Here is a 15,019-nt window from a genome sequence, read left to right on the forward strand (position 1 = left end):
CTGTCTTTGATCATCCTGGAGCTGATTAATGGGTGAGCCTTTGCCATTCTGGTTATTCTTCTATCCATTTTGATGGTTGTTTTCCATTTTCTTCCACGCGTCTCTGTTTTGTTTTGTTTTTTGTCCATTTTAAAGCATTGGAGATCATTGTAGATGAGCATCCTATAATTTTTTGCACCTGCATATAAGTTTTCCCCTCTCCAATCAACTTTTTAATCAAACTACGCTGTTCTTCTGAACAATGTCTTGAACGTCCCATTTTCCTCAGGCTTTCAAAGAGAAAAGCATGTTCAACAGGTGCTGGCTTCATCCTTACATAGGGGACACCTGATTCACACCTGTTTGTTCCACAAAATTGACAAACTCACTGATTGAATGCCACACTACTATTATTGTGAACACCCCCTTTTCTACTTTTTTTTTTACTAATAGCCCAATTTCATAGCCTTAAGAGTGTGCATATCATGAAAGTTTGGTCTTGTTGGATTTGTGAGAATCTACTGAATCTACTGGCACCTTGTTTCCCATGTAACAATAAGAAATATACTCAAAACCTGGATTAATCTTTTTATTCACATAGCACTACTATTATTCTGAACACTACTGTACATACATTTATGCTCCTAACGTAAAATACACAAAATGTTTTACATACTAGGCTATAAATACGCTGAATACAATTAATAAAAAAAAACTTTGATGGGAATAAAAAAACAAAATGCGCATGCGCAGTTGCACATCGAGCGAGTTACATCATCTCCACATGTGCAGTTGCACATCGAGCGAGTTACATCATCTCCACATGTGCAGTTGCGCAAGGCACCTCATCTTGACGGGTGACATCATCAAGTCCGGGGTAGAGCGATGTACACATGCTCACGCATGCTCAGTAGCGTGATGCACCTCATCTCAACGTTTTCCTCATCTCAACGGGACACTGGTTTCCCTAATGTAATCGGAGCTATTGACTGCACACATATTGCTATAAAGGCTCCATCACATAATGCATTTGTTTTTGTTAATAGGTAACATTTTAATTCCATCAATGTTCAAATTGTATGTGATGCTCAAATGCATTGGGTTGGGGTGGGAACAGACTAGAGGCTGGCACGGTGCACGGGCACATTTGGGCATGTGTGCATTCAGATATGTTTTTTGTTATTATTAATGTGTTTTCTTTTTCTTGATGTGAAACTAGAGCTGCAGCGCTTCTTAACATGCCTCAATTGTCTCCCTGTGTTCAGTATTTGTCAATAAACCTGTGTGTGATGTTGTGAATGTCACACGCTGTCAGCTGCGGCACACCGCATTGTGTTTTAACATCAGTGTGTGTGAGCTGCTCTGAGCTCACAGAGTTTACGACCTCACACACACACGCTCCCACTTTTTTTTTCAGGTTCATGTCTATTCCGTTTGGCAGGGTACCAAGTAAACTATCCCTACATTTCTCCACATCATTCCCAGTCATCTGTAGCTCACACTTGGTATAACTTCTTTTCTTTGTTCATACTGACTAATGTGACGGTGGGGAATCCCATCTCCATGCCCTATTTAAATGGATTTGCATATTTAAATAGGGGCATGGAAAGAGAGGAGTTTGGTGCATCTTCATGTCTGCTCAATTCCATGGTCTGTGGGATGTACAACCAGAATGTGTTTGGATCCGTGCGTATGCACACTTTGATAAATCTGGATAATTTTGTGCTCACACCAGTTTCTGGGTTTTAGCGTATGCCATGTTTCAGTAGGAAATCCACGCAAGTCTTTGTACATGACGCCCCTGGTCACTTAAAAAGACTTGCATGATGCATTCTAATTAAAAGCAAGAAACCTGAATAATTTGACAAGTGAAAAGAATCAGTAAAAGTAACTTTATTCCCTGTACTGTGAACTGTGTGGTGCTTGAGTGAGTGTGTGCTCCAAGCCTGTGAAATGCCCCAAGCAAAATTTGTTTTGGGCGCTCTAAACTACCTCAGCATGATCAAATCTTTTAATTTTGTCAGTACTTGATTATTGCACACTGTAAATCAAATGCATCATTTTCAATTTTATATGCTGTAATTGTAAATTTGATTTTATTTCCATAGTTATTAAAGGTTTAATAATTTGAGGCACAATTAAAAAATTTGTGAGTATGTAGGTATTTGTATTTTATAGCATTTATAGCATGAGGACATGCTAATTATAACGTGGACTTGTTCGGGTTGTCAGTCATCTGTGTGCGTCTGTTGTGCTTTCTGTTTCATTGAAATATGTCAGTCGTCTGTGTGTCTGTTGTGCTTTCTGTTTCATTGAAATATATCAGTCATCTGTGTGTCTGTTGTGCTTTCTGTTTCCTTGAAATATGTCAGTCGTCTGTGTGTCTGTTGTGCTTTCTGTTTCATTAAAATGTGTCTGTTGTGCTTTCTGTTTCATTGAAATGTGTCAGTCGTCTGTGTGTGACTGTTGTACTTCAACATGTGCGCTTCATCCAGTTGTCTACAGACCCTGACCCCACTATATCACTGTACCTTGAGATTCATCAGTGGCTATCACTGCCTCACACACCACTGTGAGTTGTGTGCTAATGCTGGCATTCCCTGTTTGACTGTAAAGTTATATACACACCGGATGACTCTGGTTCATAAAACTCTTATTGGACTGGTTCCGACCTATTTATCAAGTTTACTTAGAGATCATTAAGCCCTTACGCTCTGCGTTTGAATCAATCAATCAATTCAATCAATTTTATTTATATAGCGCCACATCACAACAAACAGTTGCCCCAAGGCGCTTTATATTGTAAGGCAAGGCCATACAATAATTATGTAAAAACCCCAATGGTCAAAACGACTCCCTGTGAGCAAGCACTTGGCGACAGTCAATCAATCAATCAATCAATTTTATTTATATAGCGCCAAATCACAACAAACAGTTGCCCCAAGGCACTTTATCTTGTAAGGCAAGGCCATACAATAATTACGTAAAAACCCCAACGGTCAAAACGACCCCCTGTGAGCAAGCACTTGGCGACAGTGGGAAGGAAAAACTCCCTTTTAACAGGAAGAAACCTCTAGCAGAACCAGGCTCAGGGAGGGGCAGTCTTCTGCTGGGACTGGTTGGGGCTGAGGGAGAGAACCAGGAAAAAGACATGCTGTGGAGGGGAGCAGAGATCAATCACTAATGATTAAATGCAGAGTGGTGCATACAGAGCAAAAAGAGAAAGAAACACTCAGTGCATCATGGGAACCCCCCAGCAGTTTAAGTCTATAGCAGCATAACTAAGGGATGGTTCAGGGTCACCTGATCCAGCCCTAACTATAAGCTTTAGCAAAAAGGAAAGTTTTAAGCCTAATCTTAAAAGTAGAGAGGGTGTCTGTCTCCATGATCTGAATTGGAGCTGGTTCCACAGGAGAGGAGCCTGAAAGCTGAAGGTTCTGCCTCCCATTCTACTCTTACAAACCCTAGGAACTACAAGTAAGCCTGCAGTCTGAGAGCGAAGCACTCTATTGGGGTGATATGGTACTATGAGGTCCCTAACATAAGATGGGACCTGATTATTCAAAACCTTATAAGTAAGAAGAAGAATTTTAAATTATATTCTAGAATTAACAGGAAGCCAATGAAGAGAGGCCAATATGGGTGAGATATGCTCTCTCCTTCTAGTCCCCGTTAGTACTCTAGCTGCAGCATTTTGAATTAACTGAAGGCTTTTCAGGGAACTTTTAGGACAACCTGATAATAATGAATTACAATAGTCCAGCCTAGAGGAAATAAATGCATGAATTAGTTTTTCAGCATCACTCTAAGACAAGACCTTTCTAATTTTAGAGATAGTGCATAAATGCAAAAAAGCAGTCCTACATATTTGTTTAATATGCGCTTTGAATGACATATCCTGATCAAAAATGACTCCAAGATTTCTCACAGTATTACTAGAGGTCAGGGTAATGCCATCCAGAGTAAGGATCTGGTTAGACACCATGTTTCTAAGATTTGTGGGGCCAAGTACAATAACTTCAGTTTTATCTGAGTTTAAAAGCAGGAAATTAGAGGTCATCCATGTCTTTATGACTGTAAGACAATCCTGCAGTTTAGCTAATTGGTGTGTGTCCTCTGGCTTCATGGATAGATAAAGCTGGGTATCATCTGCGTAACAATGAAAATTTAAGCAGTGTCGTCTAATAATACTGCCTAAGGGAAGCATGTATAAAGTGAATAAAATTGGTCCTAGCACAGAACCTTGTGGAACTCCATAATTAACCTTAGTCTGTGAAGAAGATTCCCCATTTACATGAACAAATTGTAATCTATTAGATAAATATGATTCAAACCACCGCAGCACAGTGCCTTTAATACCTATGGCATGCTCTAATCTCTGTAATAAAATTTTATGGTCAACAGTATCAAAAGTAGCACTGAGGTCTAACAGAACAAGCACAGAGATGAGTCCACTGTCTGAGGCCATAAGAAGATCATTTGTAACCTTCACTAATGCTGTTTCTGTACTATGATGAATTCTAAAACCTGACTGAAACTCTTCAAATAGACCATTCCTCTGCAGATGATCAGTTAGCTGTTTTACAACTACCCTTTCAAGAATTTTTGAGAGAAAAGGAAGGTTGGCGATTGGCCTATAATTAGCTAAGATAGCTGGGTCAAGTGATGGCTTTTTAAGTAATGGTTTAATTACTGCCACCTTAAAAGCCTGTGGTACATAGCCAACTAATAAAGATAGATTCATCATATTTAAGATCGAAGCATTAAATAATGGTAGGGCTTCCTTGAGCAGCCTGGTAGGAATGGGGTCTAATAGACATGTTGATGGTTTGGTTGAAGTAACTAATGAAAATAACTCAGACAGAACAATCAGAGAGAAAGAGTCTTCACTGAAAGCAGCCAAAGATAACGATACGTCTTTGGGATGGTTATGAGTAATTTTTTCTCTAATAGTTAAAATTTTATTAGCAAATGACATGTTAAGTTTCTGTGTACAGTACAGGGCAAAACTTTGGACACACCTTCTCATTGAATGCGTTTTCTTTATTTTCATGACTATTTAGTACATTGTAGATTCTCACTGAAGGCATCAAAACTATGAATGAACACTTGTGGAGTTATGTACTTTAAAAAAAGGTTAAATAACTGAAAACATGTTTTATATTGTAGTTTCTTCAAAATAGCCACCCTCTGCTCTGATTACTGCTTTGCACACTCTTGGCATTCTCTCGATGAGCTTCAAGAGGTAGTCACCTGAAATGGTTTTCCAACAGTCTTGAAGGAGTTCCCAGAGGTGTTTAGCACTTGTTGGCCACTTTGCCTTCACTCTGCGATCCAGCTCACCCCAAACCATCTCGATTGGGTTCAGGTCCGGTGACTGTGGAGGCCAGGTCATCTGCCGCAGCACTCCATCACTCTCCTTTCATTCATAGTTTTGATGCCTTCAGTACTAAATAGTCATGAAAATAAAGAAAACACATTGAATGAGAAGGTGTGTCCAAACCTTTGGCCTGTACTGTACCTCATGTCTGCACTGAAACAGGAAAGAAAGCTTTCAGTTTTTCTGCTTCCTCTGATTGGACTGTCCTCCAATCTGAACTGAAACTGTCTGGGTTAACTTCTTTGAACGCCTTCTGCTCTGTTCTAAGAGATCGTGAATGGAATTCTTTTGTACAATGCCTGTGTCCTTAAAGTCTAATCTGCTTCTTTTCTCACAGTGATGAAGATGATTGTATTTTATTTGTTATTAACGTTCTCTTGATGATGTTAATCTGTCCGTTATGATGTGTGCTGCTGCCTTTCTTGGCCAGATCACCCTTGTAAAAGAGGTCTCAACCTCAATGGGATTTTACCTGGTTAAATAAAGGTCATTATTATTATTATTATGTTTGTGTGTGTGTGTGTGTGTGTGTGTGTGTGTGTGTGTGTGTGTGTGTGTGTGTGTGTGTGTGTGTGTGTGTGTGTGTGTGTGTGTGTGTCCCTCTGCTCCAGTGCTTCAGGTGTTAATGTCCACTCGTGTCTAATTGCGGTCCTCCTGAGGGGGAATTGATTTGGGTATTTGTGGTGTTGGAGAACAGTGAAGGAGGAGGATGACTTGGTGGTGGTGGAGGGGGAAGAAGGATGAGTGAGGAATAACTGACACAGATGCTGCAAGAAGAAGGAATCACTGCCAGAATCCTAAAGTCACACCTTCTGTCCTCCCGTCATTACCTTTTTGTTCTGTCAGTGCTCCTTCTTGCCACTCCTCCTTCCTCTTCCCTTTCATACTCCTTCTCGTCTTTGCTTCCTCCTGCCTCTGTCTCAATCTCCTTCACCTCTCTCTTTCCAGCTGCAGTGCAGACGTCTCGGCCGAGGTTCCTGTCACGCTGTCAGGTGACCGGGACACAGCCTCTGACATCACCGTTTTCTCAACCGACTGTCAGCCTCCTGCCGTTGCCATGGCAACGTCGGATACGGCCTGCGGACTGGAGGCTGACAACGAGACACCTGCAGGACGAGGAAGCAAAGAACCTGGAGAATGCGTAAGTACTCGTTAATTTTTAAAAAATGTATTTTATTTATGCTGTCTCTTTTTTTATGTAATGTGCAGAAACTCAAAAATGTATGCGTATTCGGGGATGTTTGGGACAATAAAAGGAAACTGCGACACACAGAAGCAGTGTTGTTTTTGAGGGTAAGCTGGCAGGAAGGAATATGCATTAGTCTTTCTTCCAGCAACAGCGCAGCCTGTAAGGATGCAGTACAAAGGATTTATCCCCCCCGTAGCCGCCAGCTGCTGCTAGCTGCACTCGTCATTACTGCTCTGTGTACAGTGTGCTGCATGGCTGCAGCTCACACTGTGCTCCTCTGCAGAGCTCAGCTGATGAAGACGAGGCTCTGTGCACTTTAGGGAAGAGATGTCATGGTGCATTCCTGAATTTGATTTTGCATCCACGGAGTGCGCATTATCAGAGTAAGGACTGCACTCAGATAAGACTGGAGGGAGCCGCCAGGACATGATTTGTTAATGTGTGACCCGTCCTCCATCAGATGTGCTTGGAATCTGAAGTCTAACTCCAGGATGGATGAAGGTTAGTTTCTAAATTTGTCCATTGGTCCACAACAATTTGAATGATCTCTGTTTAGGAGGTGAAATTAACTCATTGAATGAGAATTCCAATCTCATGAAGCTCCTGGTTTGATCCAGTCCTTCAATTCAGGTTTGGTTCCCAGCAGACATGGGTGTCCTGGTGTGAGATGTCTGGGCATAGGTTGTCCTACAGCTTGGTTTGAGTTTGATGGGTTGGGTGGCCTGAGCATCCTGAGTCAGATTTTATGGTGGCTGACAGCCACTCAAAATGTCCCATGGTGCAGTTTCATAAGAACATAACAAACATGTCCCTCTCACCTGTCTGTGTCTTTGTGTTTCAGGGATCAACAAGTGTGTCATAAGAGACCGTAGTCTCATTTAAACCCTATGTGATATCGCGGGATTTGACCATTTACGGGGACCTCCATTTAATATATACACAGCATAACTTCACACAGATAAATGGTGCACTGTTTTGTTATCGGCTGCAATCACTGAAGCAGTCGTGAAAAGTATTTCTTTTCAGTTCCCGGTGGAGAAGAAAAGGTGAGGAGGTAGGAGACGTTGTGTCGGTAAGTGTTAGTCTACACAGCTAACCCAAGTAGCTCCGTTCCCTTGCCTGCAAAACAGCCTCGACATGTTTGAGCTCCGGATCATAAACAAACTGCAACACATGTCCACTTTCCCAACGCATCATCACTTTTTCTTTGCATTTTCAATTTGTTTGCGTGTAATTTGCCCCAAACCGCATTGAAAATGTCGTGGTTTGATCCCCGGAAGTAGAGAAATTACGTCATATGCGTCACATTTTACTGCTTTAGCGCCCGCTCCCAAACGAGACTGCGTTGCCCTATTATACTGACTTTTTCAGATATAACACATGTTCGCTGTGACATGTTGTCATAACTAGGGGAGGTGATGGTCAAGCGGTTAAAGTACTTGTAACCAGCAGGTCAATTGCTTCAAATCCCCAACAGACAAGAAAATCACTCAGGGCCCTTGAGCAAGGTCCTTAATCCCCAAGTTGCTCCCTGTGTGTAGTGAGCGCTACCATGTGTCATGATTTCAGGGCCATATCCAGGAATACCAGCTAGAGTGGGGGGGGGGGGGGGGTCACACAAGTGAATGTACTGAGCCTGCACTAGGGGGTCTGAAGACAGGAAAGTTAGGAAATCGAAAGTTTGACATGGTGTATTTTCCTGTATTCTAGTATAGAGTAGAGAGAGATGCATAAATCTCACTAAAATAGTGAGCAGGTGATCACTTTTGAGCTGGATGTGAAATTTGTCTAAGTGCCCCCACGACTGTGGAGTTGCCAAGTACACGTGGTGTGCCAGAGTGTCGACTCCCCCCACAACATGTGTGCATGTGTTTCGCTTGCTCCTCCCCCCCCTGCTCCTCCCAACACGTGGCATGGGTGTGGATCATGCCCCCCTCCCCCCTGCAGGCGAGGCACCTCTCATCTAATCATGGAGTAACACCTTGGTCTGTGCGTTGAACGGACAGGAGGCATGGCTGACTGCCAATAGCAGCAGTTGTTGAGATCTCTGGTCCTGGACATCACAGCTGCAGAACATGTACCATGTTTTGACGGACAGGACCTTACTGTCCACCGTGACTTGTGTGGGTGCGCTTGCTGTCCTCATGTGGAAATACATAAAAACATATACAGTGGGGTAAAAAAGTATTTAGTCAGTCCATGACTGTGCAAGTTCTCCTACTTAGAAAGATGACAGAGGTCTGTAATTTTCATCATAGGTGTACTTCAACTGTGAGAGACAAAATGAGAAAAAAATCCAGGAAATCACATTGTAGGATTTTTAAAGAATTTATTTGTAAATTATGGTGGAAAATAAGTATTTGGTCAATAACAAAAGTTCAACTCAGTACTTTGTAACATAAGCTTTGTTGGCAATGACAGAAGTCAAACATTTCCTGTAAGTCTTCACCAGGTTTGCACACACTGTAGCTGGTATTTTGGCACATTCCTCCATGCAGAGCTCGTCTAGAGCATTGATGTTTTGGGGCTGTCGCTTGGCAACACAGACTTTCAACTCCCTCCACAAATTTTCTATGTGGTTGAGGTCTGGAGACTGGCTTGGCCACTCCAGGACCTTGAAATGCTTTTTACGGAGCCACTCCTTTATTGCCTGAGTGGTGTGTTTAGGATCATTGTCATGCTGGAAGACCCAGCCACGTTGCATCTTCAATTCTCTCACTGATGGAAGGAGGTTTTGGGTTAAAATCTCACGATACATGGCCCTGTTCATTCTTCCCTTTACACAGATCAGTCGTCCTGTCCCCTTTGCAGAAAAACAGCCCCAATGCATGATGTTTCCACCCTCATGCTTCACAGTAGATATGGTATTCTTGGAATGTAACTCAGCATTCTTCTTCCTCCAAATATGACGAGTTGAGTTTTTAACCAAAAAGTTCTATTTTGATTTGATCTGACCACATGATATTCTCCCAATCCTCTTCTGGATCATCCACATGCTCTCTGGCAAACTTCAGACGGGTCTGGACATGTACTGGCTTAAGCAGGGGGACACGCCTGGCACTGCAGGATTTGAGTCCCTCTCTGCGTAGTGTGTAGCCTTTGTTACTTTGGGGCCCAGCTTTCTGCAGGTCATTCATCAGGTCCCTCCGTGTAGTTCTGGGATTTTTGTTCACTGTTCTCATGATCATTTTGACCCCACGGGATGACATCTTGCATGGTGCCCCAGATCGAGGGAGATTATCAATGGTCTTGTATGTCTTCCATTTTCTTACATTTGCTCCCACAGTTGATTTATTCACTCCAACCTGCTTATTGTAGATTCACTCTTCCCAGCCTGGTGCACATCTACAATTTTCTTCCCGGTGTCCTTTGACAGCTCTTTGGTCTTGGCCATGGTTGAGTTTGGAGTCTGACTGTTTGAGGCTGTGGACAGGTGTCTTTTATACAGATAACGAGTTCCAACAGATGCCATTAATACAGGTACCAGGTGGAGGACAGAAAAGCTTTAAAAAGAAGAAGTTACAGGTCTGTGAGAGCCAGAAATCCTGCTTGTTTGTGGGTGACCAAATACTTATTTTCCACCATAATTTACAAATAAATTATTTAAAAATCCTACAATGTGATTTCCTGGATTTTTTTTTTCTCATTTTGTCTCTCACAGTTGATGAAAATTACAGACCTCTCTCATCTTTTTTAACTAGGAGAACTTCAGAACAATCAGAACAATCAGGGACTGACTAAATACTTTTGGCCCCACTGTATTGCTTTTGCAATGGGCTGGAGAGCACACACAGTGTCCAAGCTGAAACGGACTGTCAGTTCATGTGGACACACAGCAGGCGATCTGAATGTCACGTCTGTCTGACAGGACACACATGTCGGGCCAGACGCACGTGGGCCTGGCCCGACACGCGTCTCCTGTGGGCGATGCACTGCGGGACAAGCCAACAGTGCGACAAATACTCCACTTTCAGTCACATATCAGCAAAAATATGCCGTAACAAATGCCGCTTTTTTATTTCTTTTTTAAAAAATACGTTTATCTCCTTGTTGATTTTAGCCATTTCACGCTCCTGTTATAAGACAGTGATTGTAAAGTTTCCGTCTGGTAATCAGAGTTTTTCTTTTCTTTCTGAGATTAACATTGACATTTATGATATATAAAGATGAATTGTAAATACTGTTAGATGTGTTGAAGACAAAAGCAGACAAGGCAGCACATTAGTATTGAAAACAGCAGTGAACACTGAAATTGTTATACAATTCATCATAACAACACAACCTTTTATGTGTGACTTGCAGTCAAAGTTCTTAGTTTAAGAAAACTAATTTTGACTGTGTAGATGCTGTTCATGGCACATCTGCTTTATGGTCAACAGACCAGTTCTACAGCAACTTTCTATTCAATGCAGATGTTCAAGATGCTTTATAACGATGCCTCACAGACACAGACACACTAATGTCACAGTGTGCTGCCATCCAAGATGTTCACCAGGAGCAACTCAGAGATTTATGGACCTCTCTCAGGGGACCTGATTTGATTGTGGGTGCAAAATGTGAGGATTATATATTTATATGTGGAAACAATAAATAGGCAGCAGTTGGTACATGCATTAATAATAAGCACAGTTTTAACAATTGTATTTGAGAAGCACTTTCAGGCAGGTTCAGTATTTCAAACTTCTTTACAACATGAAATTGTAAAAAAAATAAAACACCCTACGCTGTATAGCAGGTAGATCAGAGGGATAAGAAGCTGGACTACAAATATGTAGATATGGGTTTGAGTCCTGGTCAGGCTACCTGTCTGTTGTCTGGACAAGACACTTCATCTGCATTGTCTCAGTCTGCCCAGCTGTAAATGTGAATGTCTGTACAGAGTATCAGTGTAGCACTGATTTACCTGAAGGAAGGGTGGCAACTTCAAGGAAAACAGTCGTATGTCAGAAGCAGGATAATGGCCACATTTATATTTGAGAAAGAAAAGATTGTGGTTGTTGTGAGGTGTTTTTGGTGGGCATGGGTGGATGGGGGGTGGATATTGGTGCAACACTGCTTGTCCTGTAGTCTTCTCTTGTTTATCCAGCTATCAGTTCTAGCTGAGAGCACAGTGCACTGCACACAGCAACCACCAAAGCTCCCTGGGGTGAAGCAGTGCAACAGTAAAGTGAAGTTCTCTATTTTTCCACAAGAATTTGCGCTTACTTTATTTAAATTTATTTGATTTTGTTGTGTAGTTCATGTAATGTCAACTGTGTCTGAAAGATGGAGAACACTGAGGTTAAGCCAGTCTCCCATTACTGATTTTTGGCACCATATTGGTTACAATAGTGATTAAAAAACAATTGGATGCCCAATCAGGCCATGTCATAATCATGAGCAGCTGGTGCTCATAGTGGTGTTGTGGAACATTGCAATCAACTGCAAAAATTTTGAGCATGTTCAAAATTATTGTGATGCTGTGACCCATTATGATCCACAGCAGTGATTAATTGGATTGTAATTTGTGCAGATGGGGGTAATATGCATCTTTTACTTTAATTTTAATTTAAAGACATGCAGGTTAGGTAAATTGGAAAATTTGTAACTGTCCAAGTCTCCCTTGCAAAAGAGGTTTCAATCTCAGTGGGATTAACCTGGTTAAGGGCCCTTCACACATAACATGATTGAAGCCGACTCGCGCACGAAGAAGGAATTGCATGACATTTGTAAAAAATCAGAGCCGCCTCTAACACCTCGTACACATGTCACTACAACCATTCGCGCACACATGCGCCAGAAAGGCAGACAGTGCCCTGTGAGAGCCAGTTTGATCCCTCTTGCGGCGGGTATCGGCTAAATTCCAGGTGACACACATGAACATCTAATACTGCAGCACGAAAATTAGCACGAAAATAGTGAGCAGGCGATGACTGGATGTGAAATTTGTCTAAGTGCCCCCACGACTATGTAATTGCCAAGTACACATCAAATCAAATCAATTTTATTTATATAGCGCCAAATCACAACAAACAGTTGCCCCAAGGTGCTTTATATTGTAAGGCAAAAGCCATACAGTAATTACAGAAAAACCCCAACGGTCAAAACGACCCCGTATGAGCAAGCACTTGGCGACAGTGGGAAGGAAAAACTCCCTTTTAACAGGAAGAAGCCTCCAGCAGAACCAGGCTCAGGGAGGGGCAGTCTTCTGCTGGGACTGGTTGGGGTTGAGGGGAGAGAGTTAGGAAAAAGACATGTTGTGGAAGAGAGCAGAGATCAATCACTAATGATTAAAAGCAGAGTGGTGCATACAGAGCAAAAGAGGTGAATAAAGAGAAACACTCAGTGCATCATGGGAACCCCCCAGCAGTCTAAGTCTATAGCAGCATAACTAAGGGATGGTTCAGGGTCACCTGATCCAGCCCTAACTATACGCTTTAGCAAAAAGGAAAGTTTTAAGCTTAATCTTAAAAGTAGAGAGGGTGTCTGTCTCCCTAATCCGAATTGGGAGCTGGTTCCACAGGAGAGGAGCCTGAAAGCTGAAGGCTCTGCCTCCCATTCTACTCTTAAAAAACCTAGGAACTACAAGTAAGCCTGCAGTCTGAGAGCGAAGCGCTCTATTGGGGTGATACAGTACTATGAGGTCCCTAAGATAAGATGGGACCTGATTATTCAAAACCTTATAAGTAAGAAGAAGAATTTTAAATTCTATTCTGGAATTAACAGGGAGCCAATGAAGAGAGGCCAATATGAGTGAAATATGCTCTCTCCTTCTAGTCCCTGTCAGTACTCTAGCTGCAGCTTTTTGAATTAACTGAAGGCTTTTCAGGGAACTTTTAGGACAACCTGATAATAATGAATTACAATAGTCCAGCCTAGAAGAAATAAATGCATGAATTAGCTTTTCAGCATCACTCTGAGACAAGACCTTTCTAATTTTAGAGATATTGCGCAAATGCAAAAAAGCAGTCCTACATATTTGCTTAATATGCGCATTGAAGGACATATCCTGATCAAAAATGACTCCAAGATTTCTCACAGTATTACTGGAGGTCAGGGTAATGCCATCCAGAGTAAGGATCTGGTTAGACACCATGTTTCTAAGATTTGTGGGGCCAAGTACAATACCTTCAGTTTTATCTGAATTTAAAAGCAGGAAATTAGAGGTCATCCATGTCTTTATGTCTGAAAGACATTCCTGCAGTTTAACTAATTGTGTGTGTCCTCTGGCTTCATGGATAAATAAAGCTGGGTATCATCTGCGTAACAATGAAAATTTAAGCAATGCCTTCTAATATTACTGCCTAAGGGAAGCATGTATAAAGTGAATAAAATCGGTCGTAGCACAGAACCCTGTGGAACTCCATAATTAACCTTAGTCCATGAAGATGATTCCCCATTTACATGAACAAATTGTAATCTATTAGATAAATAAAATAAAATTTTATGGTCAACAGTATCAAAAGCAGCACTGAGGTCTAACAGGACGAGCACAGAGATGAGTCCACTGTCTGAGGCCATAAGAAGATCATTTGTAACCTTCACTAATGCTGTTTCTGTACTATGATGAATTCTGAAACCTGACTGAAACTCTTCAAATAGACCATTCCTCTGCAGATGATCAGTTAGCTGTTTTACAACTACCCTTTCAAGAATTTTTGAGAGAAAAGGAAGGCTGGAGATTGGCCTATAATTAGCTAAGATAGCTGGGTCAAGTGATGGCTTTTTAAGTAATGGTTTAATTACTGCCACCTTAAAAGCCTGTGGTACATAGCCAGTTAATAAAGATAGATTGATCATATTTAAGATCAAAGCATTAATTAATGGTAGGGCTTCCTTGAGTAGCCTGGTAGGACTGGGGTCTAATAGACATGTTGATGGTTTGGAGGAAGTGACTAATGAAAGTAACTCAGACAGAACAATTGGAGAGAAAGAGTCTAACCAAATTATGTAGTTGCCAAGTACACATGTGGCGTGCCAGAGTGTCGACTCCCCCCAAAACACGTGTGCACGTGTTTCACTCGCTCCCCCTGCTCCCCCAACACATGGCATGCATGTGGATCATGCCCCCCTCCCCCCTGCAGGCAAGGCGCCTCTCATCTAATCACAGAGTAACACCTTGGTCTGTGCGTTGAACGGACAGGCGGCTGCCAACACCAGCAGTTGTTGAGATCTCTCATCCTGGATGTCACAGCTGCAGAACACATACCATGTTTTGATGGACAGGACCTTACTGTCCACCGTGACTCATGTGTGTGCACTTTCTGTCCTCATGTGGAAATACATAAAAAATATATATATATCGCTTTAGCGATGGGCTAGAGAGTGCACACAGTGTCCAAGCTGAAACGGACTGTCAGTTCATGTGGAAGCGCAGCAGGTGATCTGAATGTCACGTCTGTCTGACAGAACACGTGTGTCGGGCCAGATGCGTGTGGGCCTGGCCTGACACGCGTCTCCTGTGGACGACGCGCTGCAGGACAAGCCCACAG

General features: G+C 42.1%; 1 protein-coding gene across 3 annotated transcripts in view; it reads left to right on the forward strand.

Moving 5' to 3' along the window:
- Positions 1-15,019, forward strand: part of si:dkey-91i10.2 (uncharacterized protein LOC555224 homolog) — a 181,628-nt gene that overhangs the window by 112,919 nt on the left and 53,690 nt on the right. For all 3 annotated transcript variants that reach the window (XM_034185894.1, XM_034185893.1, XM_034185895.1), the window contains exon 4: positions 6,308-6,500. In XM_034185894.1, the coding sequence (XP_034041785.1) occupies positions 6,308-6,500 (193 nt within the window). The remainder of the gene's footprint in view (positions 1-6,307; positions 6,501-15,019) is intronic.

This window comes from Thalassophryne amazonica, chromosome 14, assembly GCF_902500255.1.
Source record: "Thalassophryne amazonica chromosome 14, fThaAma1.1, whole genome shotgun sequence".
Taxonomy (NCBI): domain Eukaryota; kingdom Metazoa; phylum Chordata; class Actinopteri; order Batrachoidiformes; family Batrachoididae; genus Thalassophryne; species Thalassophryne amazonica.